General features: G+C 40.8%; 1 protein-coding gene across 4 annotated transcripts in view; it reads right to left on the bottom strand.

Annotated features, from left to right (window-relative positions):
* CFAP95 (cilia and flagella associated protein 95) overlaps nucleotides 1–22,033 on the bottom strand; it is a 171,329-nt gene that overhangs the window by 102,245 nt on the left and 47,051 nt on the right. For all 4 annotated transcript variants that reach the window (XM_062207073.1, XM_062207072.1, XM_062207074.1 and 1 more), the window contains exons 3-4: nucleotides 21,095–21,213; nucleotides 19,814–19,882 (exon numbers count right to left, since the gene is read on the bottom strand). In XM_062207073.1, coding sequence (XP_062063057.1) covers nucleotides 19,814–19,882; nucleotides 21,095–21,213 — 188 coding nt within the window. The remainder of the gene's footprint in view (nucleotides 1–19,813; nucleotides 19,883–21,094; nucleotides 21,214–22,033) is intronic.

Below are 22,033 nucleotides of genomic sequence, written 5' to 3'. Positions count from 1 at the left end.
TCAGAGTTAAGAACATCAAACCAGAATTCTTAAAAAAAATCCAAGTATCTGCTTTTGTAACTAAAATAAAATTATTTTTAAGTCTGAAAAGTATATAAAAAGTATATACAACAAAGAGTAATTTTGTATTATATTAATTCATATGTAAAAGACTTTGAGCCAGAAATTACTAGTTATAAAATTTATTACCTGCTGATTAAAGGAACAAATCACCAATAAGATATATTAGATCCTAAGTCAATAAACCCAACAATATAGAAACTATCTAAGGCAAAAAAAATCACAAAAATGACAAATTCACAGTCAGAGGAAGACTGGAACACATTCCTTGACCCTTTGATTCGTTCAACGCATAAGTCCTCCAGAATCAACTAGGTCAACAATTCAACAACAAAAGTGTCAATAGACAAAACTGTACCAATGTACCTTAAATATCTTTTTAAAAAAGATGTATTTATTTATTTGAAAGGCAGAGTTGCAGAGAGAGAGTGATCTTCCATCTGATGATTCACTCCCCAAATGGCTGTAACAGTCAGAGCTGAGGTGATCAGAAGCCAGGAGCCAGGAGCCAGGAGCTTCTTCTGGGTCTCCTATGTGAATGCAGGGGTCCAAGAACTTGAGCCATGTTCTAGTGCTTTCCCAGGCCATAGCAGAGAGCTGGATCAGAAGAGGAGCAGCTGGGACTCAAACCATAGTCCATATGGGATGCTGGCACTGCATCCTATGGTAAAGATGGCAGGCGGCAGCTTTATCTGCCACAGCACAGTGCGGGTCCCTACCTTAAATATCTTAATTGTAATTGGCTTTATTCTAGACTCTAGGATCAAGCAACACTTTCTTGCACAAAATAAAATAAGGGCCCCAATGAACCTAGCAGAGAACGATTTCGTAGACAGAAAAAGACACAAGAAAGATGAAACAAGAAATAGAAAAGCATATTGGTCATTTCACAGTTACTTTCCAGGAAAGAGATCAATGGGAAAACAACTGACTGGTTAACATCGAGTTACTTCAAGTTCACTTTAGTCTATAATGATTGAGGGGGGATAACTTCATCTTTACATCCATTGAAACTAGCCTGCTTGGGAACTCTGGTTGTTATCTCTCTAATCTTATCTTGATTTCTGGGAAGGTCAATTGTCAGCTTGGTGATGAGGAACTTGAGTGTGAGTGGCTCCATTTGGATTTTTAACCTGGTCTGTAGAGGCCTGCTGCAAGGAGCTTAGCTCCAAACAGTGGTTTTCTGTTATTTTTATTTAATAAAAGCAAACAAAAATCACATATAAGTAGAGTATAATGGGGTACAGGGAATAGTGCAAATTTCAGTTTGTACATTGTGAGGCAGAACTACCCATAAGCACCAGAAGCAGGTGAAAGCCCTGCTACAACAGCAGCAGCTGGGGCTTATGTGAAAGAGAGGAGGTCAGCAGTGGTGCTGTAGCACAGCAGCATCACCTCCACAAAGAGCCTCCTTTCCTGATGCGAGGATACTGGGAACTGGGCTGAGGCTAGAGGATCTGAGCCATGGCCTTCCAGGAAAATATGAAGGACCTGAATGGCAGGCTTGAGAAAGCATTCGTTCTGGAGAAAAGAAGATCATCCGGGAGGTAAAGGAAAATACTAACTCAGCACCAGAAATTAAAGATTCTAGAGCTGTAAGACAATATCCTGCCAATAGCAGAGCTCCCTCCCTCTTACTCCTAGCCAGCCCCATCCCCTAAATCACTAAAGTAAACTTCACATCAGTGTTCTAACAGAAGAGGGCACTCTTGAACTAGGGTGTTGAGCAAACTGCCCGAACTTTTCACTACCCCTAGGTAGCACTGCTCCTCGTCTAGGCAAATCCAATAGACCTAAAATGATCAGAAAAGGGTAACATGAAAAGAACACACAAATCCAAACTAAGCTTATAAACATCCTTCCCAGAAATATTTTCAATCTGTGACAGAAGTCCTCTATCAGCATTTCTGCTTAAAGCCAATCTTAGAAAATGCAGTAAACCTGGAAAAATAAGCATAATAAGTATAATGGAAGAATCAAATTCACCTTCCACAGATAAGATAGTCTACACTTTAAAAATCCACGAGAATCTACAAATCTTAACAGGCAACTTTCAACAAGTAGGTTAGATACAAGATCAATATACAAAAATGGTATACTCCTGTATAAGAAACAAGAAAAGAAAATGCATAAAATGGGAATGTTCCATTTACAATTGCAACAAAATCTGTAAGTGTCCTATAAAAATATATAAGGGAAGATATACAAGACATTTATGAAGAAAAATTTTAAATTTTGCTAACTGTGAAATAACGCTTTTCGTTAGGCACGAGATGGCTCAACATGATGATGGCAATTATGCCATCCAACAAATGTGAAACACCTTCTATCCAAACACAAACAACTTAACAAACTCTAACAGTCATATGACTCCATAAAGTATCACGGAGGGTTGAGACTACTTTGAAAAAGAAGATGTCCAAACTCACTTTACCAGATAGTAATACTTAAGCTAAAGCAGTAGTAATTACAACAGTGCTGTATCTGTACAGGGATATACAAATAGAACTAATTAGTAAGAACCCAAAACCCAGAAATACACCTGGTTAAATAGGAAAAGGTGCTATACTGGGACGAGCGCTGCGGTATAGTAGGTTAAGTCTCCGCCTGTGGCTCTGGCATCCCATATGGGTGCCAGTTCATGTCCTGGCTGCTTCACTTCCAATCCAGCTCTCTGCTATGACCTGGGAAAGCAGTGGTGGATGGCCCAAGTCCTTGAGCCCTTGCACCCACATGGGAGACCCAGAAGAAGCTCCTGGATCCTGGCTTCAGATCTGCCCAGCTCTGGCCCTTGTGACCATTTGGGGACTGAGCGACCAAATGTTGGAGCTCTCTCTATTCTCTCCCTCTGTCTGTAGCTCTACCTTTTTTTTTTTTTTTTTTTTTTTTTTTTTTTTTGACAGACAGAGTGGACAGTGAGAGAGAGAGAGACAGAGAGAAAGGTCTTCCTTTACCGTTGGTTCACCCTCCAAAGGCCGCCGCGGCTGGCGCGCTGCGGCCAGCGCACCACGCTGATCCGAAGCCTGGAGCCAGGTGCTTCTCCTGGTCTCCCGTGGGGTGCAGGGCCCAAGCACTTGGGTCATCCTCCACTGCACTCCTGGGCCACAGCAGAGAGCTGGCCTGGAAGAGGGGCAACCGGGACAGAATCCAGCGCCCCGACCGGGACTAGAACCCAGTGTGCCGGCGCCGCAGGCAGAGGATTAGCCTGTTGAGCCACGGCGCCGGCCTGTAGCTCTACCTTTTAAATAAATAAATAAAATCTTAAAAAAAAAAAAAAGGTGTTAAATGATGGAAATGGCTTTACAAAATAAAATTAGTAAGAAAAGACTAGACCAAATGCTGTTGAACAAAATGGCTAATCTAATTAAAAATTTTAGGACTCTATTTTATTAAGGTCATTTTAACAAGTTTGTGGAAAAATGAATTGACAGATGTTTATTTTGCTACAAAAAAATTGGAATCCTTGGGGCCGGTACTGTGGCACAATGTGTTAACGCCCTGGCCTGCCGCAGGTTCTAGTCCTAGCTGCTCCTCTTCTGATCCAGCTCTCTGCTGTGGCCTGGGATAGCAGTAGAAGATGGCCCAACAGAGCCATTAGGCAAAAAAAGAAATTAAAGGGATACAAATTGGGAAGGAAGAACTCAAACTATCCCTTTTTGCAGATGATATGATTCTTTATTTAGGGGACCCAAAATACTAAGAGGTTCTTGGAACTCACAGAAGAGTTTGGAAAAATAGCAGGATATAAAATCAATGCACAAAAATCAACAGCCTTTTATACACATGCAATGCCACAGCTGAGAAAGAACTTCTAAGGTCAATCCCATTCACAATAGCTACAAAAACAATCAAATACCTTGGAATAAACTTAACCAAAGACGTTAAAGATCTCTAAGATGAGAATTACAAAATCTTAAAGAAAGAAATAGAAGAGGATACCAAAAAATGGAAAAATTTTCCATGCTCATGAATTGGAAGAATCAATATCATCAAAATGTCCATTCTCCCAAAAGCAATTTATAGATTCAATGCAATACCAATCAAAATACCAAAGACATTCTTCTCAGACCTGGAAAAAATTATCCTGAAATTCATATGGAGACACAGAAGACCTTGAATAGCAAAAGCAATCTTGTACAACAAAAATACTCACAATACCAGATTTCAGGACATACTACAGGGCAGTTGTAATCAAAACAGCATGGTACTGGTACAGAAACAGATGGATAGACCAATGGAACAGAATAGAAACACCAGAAATCAATCCAAACATCTACAGCCAACTTAACTTGATCAAGAATCTAAAACCAATTCCTGGAGTAAGGACAGTCTATTCAACAAATGGTGCTGGGAAAACTGGATTTCCACATGCAGAAGCATGAAGCAATACCCCTATCTTACACCTTACATAAAAATCCACTCAACATGGATTGAAGATCTAAATCTATGACCCGACACCATCAAATTATTAGAGAACATCAGAGAAACCCTGTAAGATATAGGCACTGGCAAAGACTTTCTAGACAAGACCCCAGAGGCACAGGCAGTCAAAGCCAAAATTAACTATTGGGATTGCATCAAATTGAGAAGTTTCTGTACTTCAAAAGAAACAGTCAGGAAAGTGAAGAGGCAACCAACAGAATGGAAAAATATTTGCAAATTATGCAACCGATAAAGAATTAATAACCAGAATCTACAAAAATCAAGAAACTCCACAACAACAAAACAAATAACCCACTTAAGAGATGAGCCAAGGACCTAAATAGACATTTTTCAAAAGAGGAAATCCAAATGGCCAACAGACACATGAAAAAAATGTTCAGGTTCACTAGCCATCAGGGAAATGCAAATCAAAACCACAATGAGGTTTCACCTCACCCCGGTTAGAATGGCTTACATACAGAAATCTACCAACAATAGATGCTGGCAAGGATGTGGGGAAAAAGGAACACTAACCCCCTGTTGGTGGGAATGCAAACTGGTAAAGCCACTATTGAAGTCCTGAATATAGCCCTACCATACAACCCAGCCATCCCACTCCTTGGAATTTACCCAAAGGAAATTAAATTGGCAAATGAAAGAGCTATCTGTGCCTCAAAGTTTATTGCAACAGAATTCACAATAGCTAAGACATGGAATCAACCTAAATGCCCATCAACAGAAGACTGGATAAAGAAATTATGGGATATATACTCCATAGAATACTATACTGCCGTAAAAAATGAAATTCGGTCATTTGCAATAAAATGGAGGAATCTGGAAAACATCACGCTGAGTGAAATAAGCCAGTCCCAAAGGGACAAATATCATATGTTCTTCCTGATTGGTGACAACTAACTGAGCACTTAAAAGGAAACCTGTTGAAGTGAAATGGACACTATTAGAAACAATGACTTGATCAGCCCTTGTCCTGACTGTCGAGGAACAACTTGCTATTTTATTCCTTTTGGTGTTTTGTTTGTTTGTTTGTTTGTTCTGCTTAATACCATTGGTTGAACTCTTTGATTAACACACAGTTATTCTTAGTCATTTAAATTTGACTGAAAAGTGATCCCTGTTGAATGTGGGAGTGGGAATAAGAGAGGGAGGAGATGTACAGTTCAGCATATGGTCACTCGGACTTACCCCTAATATTAGAGCTAGAGATTTGCCAGGGGATTCCAATTCAATCCCATCAAGGTGGCATGTGCCAATGCCATCTTGTTGGAGTAATCAGTTTAGGTTCATGGTTGATTGGGGGGATGGGATTGAGTGTCAAGGGGATTGCATGGATGGGACCAGTGTCTGCAAATAATTGATAGAATTAAAAAGGAGAGAATGATCCTACATAGGAAGCAGGATATGCAGCAGACTCATAGAATGGCAAATGCCCTAAACAGCACTCTGGCCTCAGAATCAGCCCTTAAGGCATTCGAATCTGGCTAAAAAGCCCATGAGAGTTTCACAGGCGTGGAAAGCCAATACACTCTGGAAAAAAAAAAATGACCTAAATGAAAGATCTCTGTTAGTGAGATCCCAGTGGGAAGAACGAGCCATCAAAGAAGGCAGTACCTTTCTCTGAAGGGAGGAGAGAACTTCCACTTTGAATATGGCCTTGTCTAAACAAGATCAGAGCTGGTGAACTCAAGAGGCTTCCACAGCCTTGGCAGCTCATGACAAGAGCCTCGGGTGATTACTGACGTCATAAATAAGAGTGTCAATTGTTAAATCAATAATGGGAGTCACTGTGCACCTGCTCCCCATGTAGGACCTCTGCCCTTAATGTGTTGTACTATGAAAATTAATGGTAAAACTACTACCCAAACAGTACTCTATACTTTGTGGGTGCAGTCTGTTGAAATCTTTACTTAGTATATACTAAGTTGATCTTCTGTATATAAAGATAATTGAAAATGAATCATGATGAAGGATGGATGGGAGAGGGAGTGGGAGATGGGATGGTTGCGGGTGGGAGGGAGGTTATGGGGGGAAAGATGTTGTAATTCAAAAGTTGTACTTTGGAAATTTATATTTATTAAATAAAAGTTGGGGAAAAAAGGAGAAGATGGCCCAAGTCCTTGGGCCCCTGCACCCTTGTGGGAGACCCAGAAAAAGCTCCTGGCTCTTGGCTTCGGATCTGCACAGCTCTGGCCATTGAGGCCACCTGGGGAGTGAACCAGCAGATGGAAGACCTCTCTCTCTCTCTCTCTCTCTCTCTCTGCCTCTCCTCTGTGTAACTCTGACTTTCAAATAAATAAATAAATCTTTAAAAAAATTGGAATCTATGCACAGTTTTTTTGACAATACACATTTCCATGAGGTTTTAGAATGTGGTACATACACATACACACACACATACATATATGTAATTTCTAAAATGTTTGAAGTTTAACATTTCATATATAGGTCTTGACTAAATTACAATTTAAAAGTTCTAATAATCAACCATAAATTAAGTTATAAGAAAAGCCATGAAACAGAAGAAAATACTCATTAACATGATTCATATAATTTCTTTTAAAAGAATAGGAAATAAATATGGTAAAAATATTAATTTATGTTATAGCTGGAAAATGAGTGAATGGATGTTTGGAAATATTTATATAATGAAACTATTCCATATCTTTAAAATATGTTTAACTATTAATAGAAGACAGTGAACTTGCTTGCCTACCCAGTTCTCACTCAATATTATGATTCAATTGATAGGCTTGTCAAGATCCCTTGTCAAACATCAGAGAGTAACCTTGCCCATTTGACATGCCAATTCAAGTTGGGATTTTATTATCTCAGTCCTCAAAATAGACAGAAATTCATTCTGCCCATGTTTAGTCCCTTCTCCCTCTCACTATCATCCCCTCTCAGTGCCGAATCTGATACAAGGGCCCTAAAAAATACTTATTGAATGTATAAAGCCATAACAACAAAATTAGAGTAGAACAAGATACAGATTTATCACATTAGGTGTAAAATAAATAGAGTGAAAGATTACAACATTCGGTTACCTTTCTGAAAAGGTAATACGGCTCAACCAGATGGAAACTTTTATAATAGGAATGATAACTTAAAGCCAGTTACTTGTAAATTCTTTGTGATTGCTTCTTCTCCAGCTTTTTTTTCCTAATCTAAAGAACAAGGCAGAAACCTTTAACTGATACATAAGGAATACATAATGTGCTCTCTAAATTGAAGTAAGATAATCTTTTGAGAACAAAAATACAGAAAGTCAACATGGAGCTTCTTCTAAGATATCAACTACAGCAGAAAAAAAAAGTCCATTAGGGAAATGGCTGTCACAGAAATTCAGGAAAGTAAGAGGTCAAAAAGATAGGAGAGGCATTTGTTCTAGGCATTGTCTAAGGGAAGACATGACCTGGCTCGCGAGATATCTGATTCTGAGAGAACAGCTGGAGTACATCAAGGTCAGGGCACCAGTCCAACTCACTGGCAGCTGACAATGACTCCACAGCATTATCTGGAAGCACAGGAACAAGTCTGTACATGTCACTCTTCTCAACCACTCCCAGCCCTGCCTACCGCAAATAGGTCCAAATATCAGCCTCTGGCCACAGCTGGTCAGGGCGCTCCTTTAGGGTTTTCCTTTCTTAACAGATACTGGTGATAAAAAAAAAAATAGTCTCTCTCCTGAAACAGGAATCGCAGGATATAATATCCTTAGCATGTGGAAGAAGTTGGTCCTCGGAGAAAGTGAGCCAAGTCAACAGGAAGAGAATCTTGGGAAATTTTCTAATCCTGATTCTGGTCAACTCTGAAGCTAGATTCTCTATCATGGCTGTTCCTGTAATTCCATGAGGTACTCCAGTACTCTTTTAATAAATACCCCTTGTTGCCCAAATTCAATCATGCTCCTGTCACTTATCATGGAAAGGGTCCAATGGCAAGTAGGCAAGGGCATTGATGATTGTGATCATATTATCAGCTCCACTTGCTGGGATCCCAAACACAGAACAGCACTCCAATTGCACATGGGCTTCCCATATGGTTGTTGCAGAGAACAAATGCTCTTATTAGGCTGCCATGTCTGTCTAGTATACATGGAAATTGTATTTCTCACCACAAATTAACTAATTGGAATTCTGGCTTCTCTTTCAGTGTAATGAGCCTAAGTCAATCTCCATGAGTCAGATAAATACTGAAGTACAATAAAAAGGTCTTTCTGTAGATTTAAAACTGAAGACCAGATGCTGGTGAATTCACCAGGATGATGCCACACTATAAGGACACAGGAAGTTAGACTGCTGGCTTTCACCCAGCACCACCCACAGTTGGCCACATATGGCCTCTCCAACCCTTAACAGTTGCACTTAAGGCACACTGTAAGGTCGAGAACAGCTAACAATGTTTTCTAAGACAGAAAGGAAAAGAAGTCCAGTAATGAAGTTATCAGTAGAGCCACAGTATTAGCTACAGTGCCATCTGTAGCACCATGTGTGAAACAGTGACAAGATGGTGTACAAAGCTAGCAGAATCACAATGTGTTAAACTTGGAAGAACCTTAAAGGGCAACTGTTCCATTTTGTTTCATTGCAGGAGGAGCAGATACCTTCTCACTCAGCTTCCTGGCAGTCAGTGCAAAATCACCAAACCAGAGGGTCCCATCTAGGAGTCTGAATCTGAGTAAATAACTCAAAGAAGCAGAGAATTAATTTGGAGTGAATCACATCACTAGCAGCGGTAGAATCTGCTTTCATTCTCTAAGACAAGGATAGCCACAGAGGGGACGGAGTCTCCCTGATTCTGCATGGTACAGGAGGAGGTGAGGCCCTTGTAACCACTCTGGGAAATTCTGTCTCATTCTTCCTAGCAACCCTTTGTTTTTAAATCTTTTACTGAGCTGACAAGAATAAATACACTTACATTTCTTCCTACTTCTACCAATTAAGTGAAGCCACACGGGTCAAATCCAGTAATCTTTCCACAGCTGCTGAATGGCAGGCCTATTTTTCAGAAATGAACTCCTAAGAAGCTAGTGGCTAAAGAGGGGGAGAGGAAAGATGAAATAAAGGAACATTCAAATCCACTTTTCCTCCTGATCCAAGCTTGGTATGATCCCAGTTGCTTGGCAAGTAGTTCTCTCCTCCCATCAAGAACACAAAAAGGGACCCAGGCATTCTAGTTTCTGCTTTGCCACCGAGCAGTCATGGGACCTTGAGAAAGTTGCTTAAACTCTCTGCATCTTAACTCCTCCCACAAGTGTCTGTCCCATAAATATTTATAGACTACATGGGTAGATTAATTAGTCAGGAATCAGATTCCTTAATTATACCGGTATGTGGGATCCTCAAAAAGGTCATGGAAATGCACATTATGGAAAAACTGCACATAGATTTCAAAAATGCATCAAAATATATTTATATTTTGATTTCATTTGCCCATAAACTATTTGAAGTACTCTCATTTTTTTTTTCATTTCCTCCTCTGTGCAATTAAGAAAATCCTCCTCCAAATGACTTTGAACGATTATTGGGAAGAATAGAGCAATAGACACTGCATGTGAAAGTACTTTTAAGACTATGGAGCACATTTAAGCGTGAAAGACAATGTAGTGTAGTGTTGAGTGACACGGATCCTATAGTCAAAGAGACCAGATGTGAGTTTAAAATCCAGCTCTGGCACATAGTAGGTAAGGAACTTTCAGAAAGTTACTTTTCCCACCCTGAGTGCTTTTTAATGGGGATAGTTGAAGAATCTACCTTTTTTCTTTTAAAGATTTATTTATTTGAGAGGCAGAGGGACAGAGAGGGGGGGAGAGACAAAAAGAATCTCCCATCTTCTGATTCACTCCCAAAATGCCTGCAACAGCTGGGGTTAGGCCAAACAGAAGCCGGGAGCCAAGGACTCCATCCTGGTCCTCCTACATGAGTGGCGGGCATTCCAAGTGGTGGCTTAACCCACTGCACCACAATGTTACCTTAAAAAATGAGAATTAAATGAAATAAGGCTTACAAAGCACTTAGCTCAGTACCACAAACACAAAGTGTTCAGTAAGAAAAGACTATACTCTAATGATATTAATTAACCAGCAGAAGGGCATGGTTCTTTTTTCAGTTTATAGAGATCATATCAAGCTTCAAGGTGGAGAATGGGTGGAAAAGGACAAGACTGGAGGCAAAGGGACTAGTTAGGAGAGATACAGGAGCTCCTCATCTGCAGATTCAACCAACTATAGGTTGAAAATATTAAAAAAAAAAAATTGGCCAGCACTGTGGCATATGGGTAAAGCTGCTGACATTGGCATCCCATATGGGTACTGGTTTGTGTCCTGACTGCTCCACTTCTGATCCAGTTCCCTGATAATGGCCTTGGAAAAACAGCAGAAGATGGCCACCTGCATGGGAGACCCAAATGAAGCTCCTGGCTCCTGGCATTGGCCGGGCCCAGCGCTAACCCTTGCAGCCATGTGGGGAGTAAACCAGTGGATGGAAGATCTCTCCCTCTCTGTAGCTCTTTCAAATAAATAAATCTTAAAAAACAGAAAGATAAAATATTCAGAAAAAAACTGTGTACTGAACATGTACAACCTTTCCTTGTAATTATCTTCTAAATAATAAAATGTAATAATGATTTATATCATTGACACTCTATCAGGTATGATAAGTTATCTGGAGATGATTTTAATATGCTGGAGGATATGCATAGCTTCTATTCCAATGTGGCATTATTTTTTTCAAAGGGACTTGAGTATCTACAAATTCTGGCATTCACAGTACCAATCCCTTCTTGGTTGTGAGGCTGCTGACTTAAGCTCAGGCAGGATTCCTGACTGACGGACAAACAATGTCAGGCTAAGACCAAGAAATGTCTGGGGAACCAATAACCTGGTTTGTTTAAAACTTAGAAATTTTGACTACAGAAACTTTCAAAGGGGGCAGGAAATTTTCACCAGAATTTTCTTCATGAGCTTGCTGCTTGTGATGGCTAATTTCATGTATTAACTTGATGGGGTCAAAGGATGCCCAGATGTCTGATAAAACATTGTGCCTGGTGGAATGTCTACGAAAGAGATGAGGTCTGAATCTGCAGACTGAGGAAAGAAATTGGCCCTCACCGATTTGGGTCAGCATTCACCTCACGGAGGGCCCAAATAGAACAAAAATGTGTGGGGAGACCAAAATCTCTCTCTCTTCTTGAGCTGGGAGGCCCATTTTCTCTTGTTCTTAAACATCAGAGGTCCTTGGGGCCAGCACTGTGGCACAGTGGGTTAAAGCCTTGGCCTGACGCGCCAGCATCCCATATGGGCACCGGTTCTAATCCCTGCTGCCCCTCTTCCAATCCAGCTCTCTACTATGGTCTGGGAAAGCAGTAGAAGATGGCCCAAGTCCTTGGGCTCCTGCACCCGTGTGGGAGACCCAGAAGACGCCTCTGGTTCCTGACTTCGGATTGGCTCAGCTCTGGCCATTGCAGCCATTTGGGGAGTGAACTAGTGGATGGAAGACCTCTCTCTCTCTCTCTCTCTCTCTCTCTCTCTCTCTCTGTCTCTACCTTTCTCTATAATTCTTTCAAATAAATTTTTAAAAATCTTAAAAAAAAAAACCATCCGAGGTCCTGGTTATTGGGCCTTTCAGCTCTGGGACTTGTACTTGTGGCCCTCTTAGTTCTCAGATCTTCAAACTCTTCACTGAATTACACACTGCTTTTCCTGATTCCACAGCAGAATCCAACGACAGATGGCGGGACTTCTCAGCTTCCAAAGCAACATGAGCCAATTCCCAGATTAAAGCTCCATATATAGAGAGCTATAGATACAACATTAATACAGTAATCAAGGCCTGGCTCGCCGAAATGTGGCAATTATGTGTATGATCTGCAGGTTTGCATTTGAGAGAACCTAAAGAATACTCCAGATTCCTCAGAGTTGGTCTGTAATACAGGATGGAGGCAGCACAGAGGAGCAGCCGAGAAGCGGGAGCTCCCGCATTCACTGTCTGTCCAAATCCCAGCTCAGGGCCACTTGCTCGCTCTGAGAGCCTGGACGTGTTACTCGACTTCTCTGCCTCTGTATTTCCCCTCCACAGAACACTGATAATGACGGAATGAACTCAGGGAGTTTTTGTGGGAGAGAAGGCGGTCACATGTATGAAACACTTGGAACAGCGGCTGGCGGAGGATAAGCTTCCTGTAAGACTCCGCTTACCTTAGTATTTTTTTTTAACTTTTATTTAATGAATATAAATTTCCAGTGTACAGCTTATGGATTACAATGCCTTCCCCCTCCCATAACTTCCCTCCCACCCGCAACCCTCCCCTCTCCCGCTCCCTCTCCCTTTCCATTCACATCAAGATTCATTTTCAATTCTCTTTGTATACAGAAGATCAATTTAGTATATATTAAGTAAAGATTTCATCAGTTTGCACCCACACAGAAACACAAAGTGTAAAATACTGTTTGAGTACTAGTTATAGCATTAAATCACAATGTATAGCACATTAAGGACAGAGATCCCACATGAGGAGCAAGTGCACAGTGACTCCTGTTGTTGACCCAACAAATTGACACTCTAGGTTATGGCACCAGTAACCACCCTAGGCTCTCGTCATGAATTGCCAAGGCTATGGAAGCCTTCCAAGTTCACTGACTCTGATCATATTTAGACAAAGCCATAAAAGACAGGGTGAGGATAGTAACCAATGATCCTAAGAGTGGCATTAACCAGGTCTGAACAATTATACAGCATTAAGTGGGGAAGAGGACCATCAGTACACACAGATTGGGAGTAGAGCCATTGGTCTTACCTTAGTATTATGCACACAGTCATAAGTTATAGAAATTCAACTCGAAAGGCTTGAGAGAAAAAATACTAGCTCACATAAAAAATGATCAAAACTCTCCTTGTCCACATCTCTGCTTACTTTCATTTACAGATGTACACTCCCCTGCAAGCAAGACAGCCACTAAACCTGTAACCTGCAGCAAGATAGGGAACTTCCTCCAAACTGCAGTTACTGTCCCAGCACTTTCTCTGCTGGGCCCAGCCTGGAGCGTGTGCCCAACACCTGGGCTTGTGAGAAGGTGGACACAGGAAAGAGACTAGGTCATCACACGGCCTAGCCATGAAACACTGAGTAGCAGAGAGGATGGTGTCCAAAAAAAGAAAGTTGGACACACAAGGACAGTAAGTCCCACAGTGGAATGAGATGGAGAATCCAGAAGTGAATTTGAGGTCTGTTTCACTCTCAGTCTAGGGCCTTTTCCCCACACCACTCGCCTCTTTACATTCTCTTTGTTATTATCTTTCTCATCATGTGTATCACAGGGTGGCAATTCATTGAAATTTTTTTTTTTCTTCTGGAAAGATGTTTAAGAACTGAGTCGTATTTCACCAACAGACAAGGCACCTTGCAAGTACCTGAGCAGAGAAGGAAGCAAGTGCCTTGCCACTGACTGGACATTGAGCAAACAAAAGAAAAGCAAAACAAAAACCCTTCTAAGTCATACCCGGTCCCTTTCCTCTGAAGGGTGCAGAAGGTTTTACAGATGTAAAGTGCTCCTGGGAAAGGAATAAACTGAAAGAGTTCAAGCCATAGCCTAAGCTTGCTACTGCCACTGTGGAGTGACCACTCGGCAAACATATGGAAAGGAGCTCTGTGCCAACAATGAGAAGTTAGCTGCCTAAATGACTTTGGGGCCTCATTTAACTTGCCCATTTATGTGACTATCTATGCCTTTCTCTTCAGAGCTGTAAAATGCCAGCATGGGAAAGGACTTTTACAGATCATTTGGTTCACTCCCCTCATTTTCCAGATGGAAGCAACTGGAGTCCAGAGAGTGGTATTAGCCAGCGCAAGGTCACATAGCAGGTGCAGTGCAGGTGCAGAAGTTGAGCCTAGGTTTCCAATTTCCCCACAGTACATTCTTTGTGGAAAACCACTCAATGTCTAAAATGCTACCCAGTGATCCAAAACACTATTAATTAGTTTCCCTTCCCACCATGTGGATCACATAAGTGCTTGGATGAGTTCTGGAAACAAGACACATTTATCATAAAATTTTAACAATGTACACTAATCACTGCCACCGTGAGGAAATGAAATTTGATGAAAACGACAGGATGCACCAGTTAGAGCTGACCTTGTGCTTGGTCCTCCTGGGCTGCTCTCAAATTGACCAAAGATTCTATGGGCCTGTTTCTCAGACAGCAAAACCTGGTGCCAGGATCACCTTTCCCCACCAAGAAAAGTGACTTAGGGCTGACGTTTGGCACAGTGATTCAGACACCACCTGGAACATTCACATCCCATACTGGAGTGCTTGGGTTCGAGCCCTAGCTCTGCTCCCAATTCCAGCTTCCTGCTAATGTACACCTGGGGGAGGTAGAAAGTGATGACTCAAGTATTTGGGTCCTTGCCGTCCATGGAAACCTGGATGGAGTTCCTGGCTCCTAGCTGTTGTGGGCCTTTAGGGAGTGAGCCAGCAGATAAAGGATATTTCTCTTTTTCTATTTCTATATCTCACTCTGCCTTCAAGAAAATAAATAATTACTTTCGAAACCTGAATTTTCCTGAGAACCATTATCCCTGGTTATAGCTGTACATTTAATTTCCTAGAGATTTATTTATTTATTTGAAAGTCAGGGTCACAGAGAGGGAGATCTTTCATTCATTGATTCACTCCCCCAAATAGCCACAGCAGCTAGGGCAGGGTCAGGTTGAAGCCAAGAGCTTCTTCCAGGTCTCCCACATGTGTGCAGAGGTACTATCCTCTGCTGCTTTCCCAGACACATTGGCAGGGAGCTGGATCAGAAGTGGAGTATCCAGGACTTGAACCAGCGGCTATTTGGGATGCCAGCATCACAGGCAGCAGCTTAACCCACTACACAGCTGTGTATTTCAATTAGGGCTTCTGAGAAATAAGATCTTAACATAAAATTGTATTCATTCCAGTATCTCCTTTTCTTTTTTAAAAAAAGACTTATTTATTTATTTGAAAGTCAGAGTTACACAGAGAGAGGAGAGGCAGAGAGAGAGAGAGAGAGAGAGAGAGAGAGAGAGAGAGGTCTTCCATCCGATGGTTCACTCCCCAGATGGCTGCAATGTCCGGAGCTGCGCAGATCCAAAGCCAGGAGCCAGGAGCTTCCTCCGGGTCTCCCATGCAGGTGCAGGGACCCAAGGACTTGGGCCATCTTCTACTGCTTTCCCAGGCCACAGCAGAGAGCTGGATAGGAAGAGGAGCAGCTGGGACTAGAACCAGATGGAGCCCATATGGGATGCTGGCACTTCAGGCCAGGGCGTTATCCTGCTGCACCACAGCGCCAGCCCCCAACATCTCCCTTTCAAAATCAGTTTTGTGTCATACAGTTTTTGTTGCTGCCTCTTCTGTTGTTTTGGTTTCTGGTTGTTTGTTTAATGATGTCTGAGGCAGTCTAGATACTTTTGCATAGAAAATGTTAGTACTTAGAATGAATTTACTACAAGTGCTTGGTTCTGTGGATAAACCAAACACCGATTTTATTTGGATGATCAGATATATAGGGACCTCTGATAATTAGTGAATTAGTTTTCCATGCCTTGTAAAGAGTGTTTCCAAATTAAATGAAAGTTACTCAAGATGCGTGAGAATCAAGTAGGAGAGCAAAGAAAGACCCCTAAATTAACTCACTATATTCATGTTTGCATCTAATTCTCCAACATGTCTAAAGGACACGTGCCTCTCGGAACTTCACCTTCACTGTCTCTATCCATGTACTTCAGAGGTGTCCTCACACATGCAGCTGTGTCTGTGTGCATCGGAAGGCACAGTTGATGTCTAAGAGACCTCTGAGCCACTCGGACATCACTGGTCACTGTCAAGTCCTCAGAAACTCTCGGATGAAACTGTGACCAACTCCTGAGAGAAACAACAGCTCCAGGTCCAGAGGGCCTCCATCTCACATCAGAATCTGCACACATCATTTTTAAAGTTTAAGCCTTTGAGGTCACTTTCAGTCTCAACCCAACAACTCCCTATATTTTCACTCTTTTTTTCCCCCATTTATCTCAATCTGTGATATATAAGGAAGGTATTATTCACAAAAACCCTTTTCTCTGGCTAAGCTTGGGAATGACAAGTTCAGTGGCATTAAACATTCTAGTTGTTCTAATCTTCAACACACTTCACTGAGATGTTTGCTAAAAAACTGTAGGGGGAAAGATGCTGTGTCTTTTTCACATGGGTACAAAATAAAGAAGATGGGCCATGGGTTGAGTTATAAAGAAATGAAACAGATAGTCCAATGCCATCACAACATAATGGACATATCCAATAATTCAGATAAGTGCATCAGATAAATGTCTCCTTAACAACAAAGCTATACCTGTATTCTGATTTTTTTTCCTGAAGAGGTAACCTGGAGTTTACATTTACATTATGATTACAGCCTTTCTTTTCTAAGTTGAAGCACATTACTTTGGTCCACTGAGCAAACTCATTCTTATTCATTGCCTTTTAAAGTTGACATTTAACTTCCACAGCTGTACAGTTGGCAAGAAGCAAAAGAATAGTTAATATTCAAGAGAGTAGATTATAGAACACCACAGCATCCTATTGTGTGGAACATCTCATAATTAATGTGTATTAGCTGAAAGAAAGAATTACATATGGAATGAGCTGAGAACAGTTGAAGGTACTTGTGTATTTATTCCCTTGCCAATAATCACAAATCAAATAAAACAAACAAGTAATTCTAGCAATTCAAACTAATAAAGGGCAGTTTCCTAAAAGATCCTGTGTCTTCAGTGCATTTACTAAAACAGAATTGAGAACTTTTGGATCTACAGGCCTTGAATTCCCAAATTAAATAAGATAGAAACCAGCCCTTTTGTTACGATTTTCTGTTCAACCTCAGTTCATCTTTTCACTGAAGATAAACAATCATTCATCTGTTGAGAGTCAGGTTCTCTGTTAGGCACTGGGGATAGAGTTGTGTTAGAGCTAGATTTAACAAGAAAGGTAAGACTGTGAGTGTTGCTGTGGATTCGTTCTGAGAGGAGGAGCATGGTGGGGGCAAGAGGCACAGAGTCACTGCACAGACCCTGGGAGTCAGGTGAAAGCAGGCCAGAGGCGAGCAGCTCGCAGACTCGTTTATTTCAGTTGGTACAGCAGCTTATATAGCCGAGGCAGCTAATCTGGTCAAGGGGAGGTTTATGCCCTAACCAATCACACCCTGTTGCCAGGCAGGCTCTGTTGGCAGGTGGGTTTCAAAGCCATTCCTGAGTAACTGATGCTCACTTGCCAGCGGCCATCTTGGCACGGCCTTCTCATTCCACTACATGTGAGTATTTGCACCAAAGATGTGTTAGGATAAAAGAAGTATACCGTGAGTGGTATGGATGCCCACAATGAGGAACCTTACCAAGTCATGGGGTTTGGACAGGTCAGTAGGCATGGGAAGGTCCTCTGGAGGAGGTGGCATAGCAGATGAGACTTGAGTTAAGATTAAAGATATCTGTCACAGGTTGCTCACTCACAGACTCTGAGCCTCATCTCTTAATCATCAGTAAAGTACAAGGGTTGACCACTGGACACCTGAGGAAAATACCTCTAGCATGGAACCAACAAAAACCAAACCAAAGCAAGGTGTATTGGCAAAAACAGAGACTAGGGAGATAATTAAAGAAAAATAAACTATCATTAACATCCCCAGATAAGATAGTGTGGTCAGGAAACCATAAATAAATAAATAAGTCCTATAAAAACAGAAGGATTCAGGAAACAAGAAGAGAATTCAACCATAGGGTTGAAGGAAGAGAGAGGAAAGGTGATAGTAAAAAGACAAAATAGAAAACAGGAGAGAAAAGACAAGAAAATTAGAGCACCAGGACATGAAATCCAACAACCAAAAGAGGGATTTCTAAAAGAGAGAACGAAAGAAAACACAATATATTAAAAAATAAATAATCCAAGAAAATTTGCTCACCTAATATGAGTTTATAATTGAAAGGGTTCACACATATGTCCAGCAGATCACTTACTACATTATGTGTCAATCACTGTTTAACTGTTTTACATATATTTACTGACTTAATCTTTGCAACAAACCTTTAATGCACAACCTAATACTTAGAGATTTGCCATGCTCGTAAGTCTATTACCATATCACTTATCTTCACTGTATTAGTAAAAATAGTAGCCTCCTGCCATGCAGGCAATTCTCATTGTCCACAGTAATGCTCTATAAAAATGCTGTGGAAACTGCACTAGCAAGTAGTGAACCACTGCTCTTAGGGGAAAAACAGGATTCCATTCCTTCAAGCTCATGGTCACAACAATTTCACCAGGTGATCAACATATAACTTAGCTATATGTATATTTCTGTTTAAGGGCACCTTATTCCCTGCGTATTAACACTGACCTCACCTCTAACAGCACTGTAACTCTTGCCTGAGTGAAGCTTATCTAACACATATATTTTCTCCGAAAAACACATTGCAACTTTCCAGCACCTAGGAACACAATCACAACTGAGCACTAAGCTTTTGGGATATTTTAATCAGTGATGTCACCAACAGAAAGCATGAAAGTTTGGAAAACATGGCACTATATGGAGTGGGAAGAGGAGACTTGTGTACAATATGAAAGCTGAAACAAGAAGGCAGCATGTTACTTTGTTCATCCTCAGCTGAGAGTGTACATACCAAGTGACTTGAAGTTTCTTGCCAATCTGCACATATCCACAAATGAAATGACAGCACCATGAAGAGTGATTTGGGAGTTATAAATAAATTTTAGTAAGTAGGAGAATTCACAGATACAGAAACTGCAAATACAGGTTCAGCTTTCTTAATCCTAAAATCCTAAATCTGAAATGCTCCAAAACCTGAACCTTCTGAACACCACACACCCCAACAAGTGGAAAATTCCACACCTGACTCCATGTGATGAGAGCATACTCAAAACACAGGCTCACTAGGACTATCACATAAAATTACCTTCAGGCTACATGACAGGGTGTATATGAAACATAACTTCATTTAGACTTGGATCCCATCCCCAACTATCTCCTTATACATAAGCAAATACTGCAAACTCTGCAAAAAATACAAAATTCAAAGCACTTCTGATCCCAGGCATTTTAGATAAGGGATTCTCAACCAATAGCATTATGAATTTATGCATGCTGATGGGAAAAAAAAAAAAACTTCTGTGAAAGGGAAGTCTGAGATGCATGTGAAGGACATTTGTTGACCTTGGTACACTGCATGGGATCACCCCTGAAAATCAACCTCCTAAACCAAGAAATATTTCATACAATCCCCAGCGGTTTAGGGACTTACTAACATTTTTCCCCAGTCTGGTGGGTGTCTAGTAAAGACAGCTCCAAAGCCTGTGGCAGGCGACCCGGTGTCCCTGGAAACAAGATGACAATTTTTAGAAAACATGTCATTCTGCTTTATTTAAACTTTCAAAGTCATACACAACCAATTTAGCGCTGAGTTTTTATGAGTATTTTAAAAATAGTTTTTATGTTTGTGACTTTTTATGTGCTATGCTAAATAAAATATCCCAAGAGTAAATGGAAATTTTAGTCTTTTGTCATTACTGTGGCTGCATTTTCCAGTAACTACAATGTAAGGCAAAATCTATGCCACATGCTTCCATGGCTGGGCATTGTACAAGGCTGCAGGACTACAGATAAGCCTGAGCCCTTCAGGAACTCTCTGTCCCTGGGGAAACTCAGACATATAAATAGCTAGAATGCAAGTTCAACTGTTTTGCAGGGCATAAAATAGTAGGAGGCAATGATACATGAGCAATTGATTTTGATTAATGGCTGCATGAGTCCCTAATTCTTACACATGTCAGGCAATACTTCTGTGCACAATTTATACTTTATTTTCTAAACACCAGAGCAACTCTATGAAGTAGGTACTTTCAAAACTGCCACTTTACAGATGAACAAATTTAGGACTGCAGACACAAAATAACTTCCTCAAGTAATTGTGGACTGGGGTTCCAAACTAAATAGTCAGAACCTTGGGCTAAGAAAAAAATATAAAGAGGAAACGACCTTTTAACTGGTCCCAGAGTAGAATGTTGTGTGATAAATGACAAATGGAATAGCATGAGCAAAAGTACAGAAGCTTGTGACAAAAACGCCTGATGTGTTTCTTTACTATGTAGCTAGGTCCCACTCTAACTCTTTCCTGCTTCTACAAATCCCATCCTACATGTGTATATCCTATAATCAAAAGAAAATATTAAGAATACCTTTAAGGGGCTAGCACTGTGGCACAGTAGGTTAAGCCACCACCTGTGAAGCCAGCATTCTATATTGGAATGCTGGTTCTGGTCCCAGCTGCTCCACTTCCAATCCAGCTCCCTGCTAATGTGCCTGGAAAAGCAGTGGAAGATGGCCCACATAGTTGGGCCAGTGCTACCCACATGGGAGACCTGGATGGAGTTTCAGGCTCTTGGCTTTGGCTTGGCCCAGCCCTGGCCTATATGGCCCCTTGAGGAGTGAACCAGTGGATGAAAGCTCTCATTTTCTCTGTCTCTCCTTCTCTGTCAGTCTGCCTTTCAAATAAATAAATAAATAAGCACTTTTTAAAAAAAGAATACCTTCCAATAATCCCAGAGCATAATGTTTCCTCATTTAATAAGGCTTTACTCTTTATTTCAGCCAATTCTGTGTTTAAACAAACTTGCGACATCTGTTCATGTGTTTCTGATATCCAAATCTAGAGAAACAGAAGCCACATATAAGAAAAAGAAATTGCCAAAAATGGTCAGTTATTAAAATATATTTTCACTGAATTATATTGGTTTTAATTATTGACCCCAGATGACTTTTAAAAATAAGCAATATCTCACATCTATCAACTCCTTCATTATAAATAGGTACAAATGGTGATTCCTTGCTATATTGTTGGAAAATAAAAATCAAATTGTTTGTATCTATGAGATGGAAAGTACTGCATGCAACTAAATACTAAGTCTACCTACTTTCTATTTTCTTCTTTATCATTCTCAGAGTTGGTATATTTTAACTTCCTTAAGCAAGAGAATGTTTGCAGCAATCATTTTGTGAAGGCTTTCAGATACCACCACCATCACCACTGTTACCATCATCATCTAGTCCCTAACATAGAGGATAAATCCCTGAGATATCAAGCAAGGATCAATATGGTAAAATCTAAAAATCATATGGTGTAGTTGCACCAATTTCAGAAGCATCACGTGGAGCATCTAGGGGGTCTTAGGAACAACAATAGATGCTAAGAATCCAGCTCTTGTGTCGTACAAAACTCTACAAGATCATGAATTTGGCAGGTCAGAGTAGAGAATCAGAACTCATCGTGAAAAGCATCCATTAGTTGCCCTGCACCCAAGGACTACTTTCCCCCAACACCCGGTGAAACCCCAGAACACATTAATGCCCTCTAGATTTTCTGTTTCTAAAAACAAAGTTCAAAATCAAACACTCAAAATCTACTATGCTCAAATCAACTTTGGCTACATTCTCTGGTCCTGATTCCCTGGTCTACTTGATGGCTCTCT

This window comes from Lepus europaeus, chromosome 12 (assembly GCF_033115175.1).
Source record: "Lepus europaeus isolate LE1 chromosome 12, mLepTim1.pri, whole genome shotgun sequence".
Taxonomy (NCBI): domain Eukaryota; kingdom Metazoa; phylum Chordata; class Mammalia; order Lagomorpha; family Leporidae; genus Lepus; species Lepus europaeus.
Note: the sequence above shows the minus strand (reverse complement) of the source record. Positions and strands in the feature narration are given on the sequence as shown.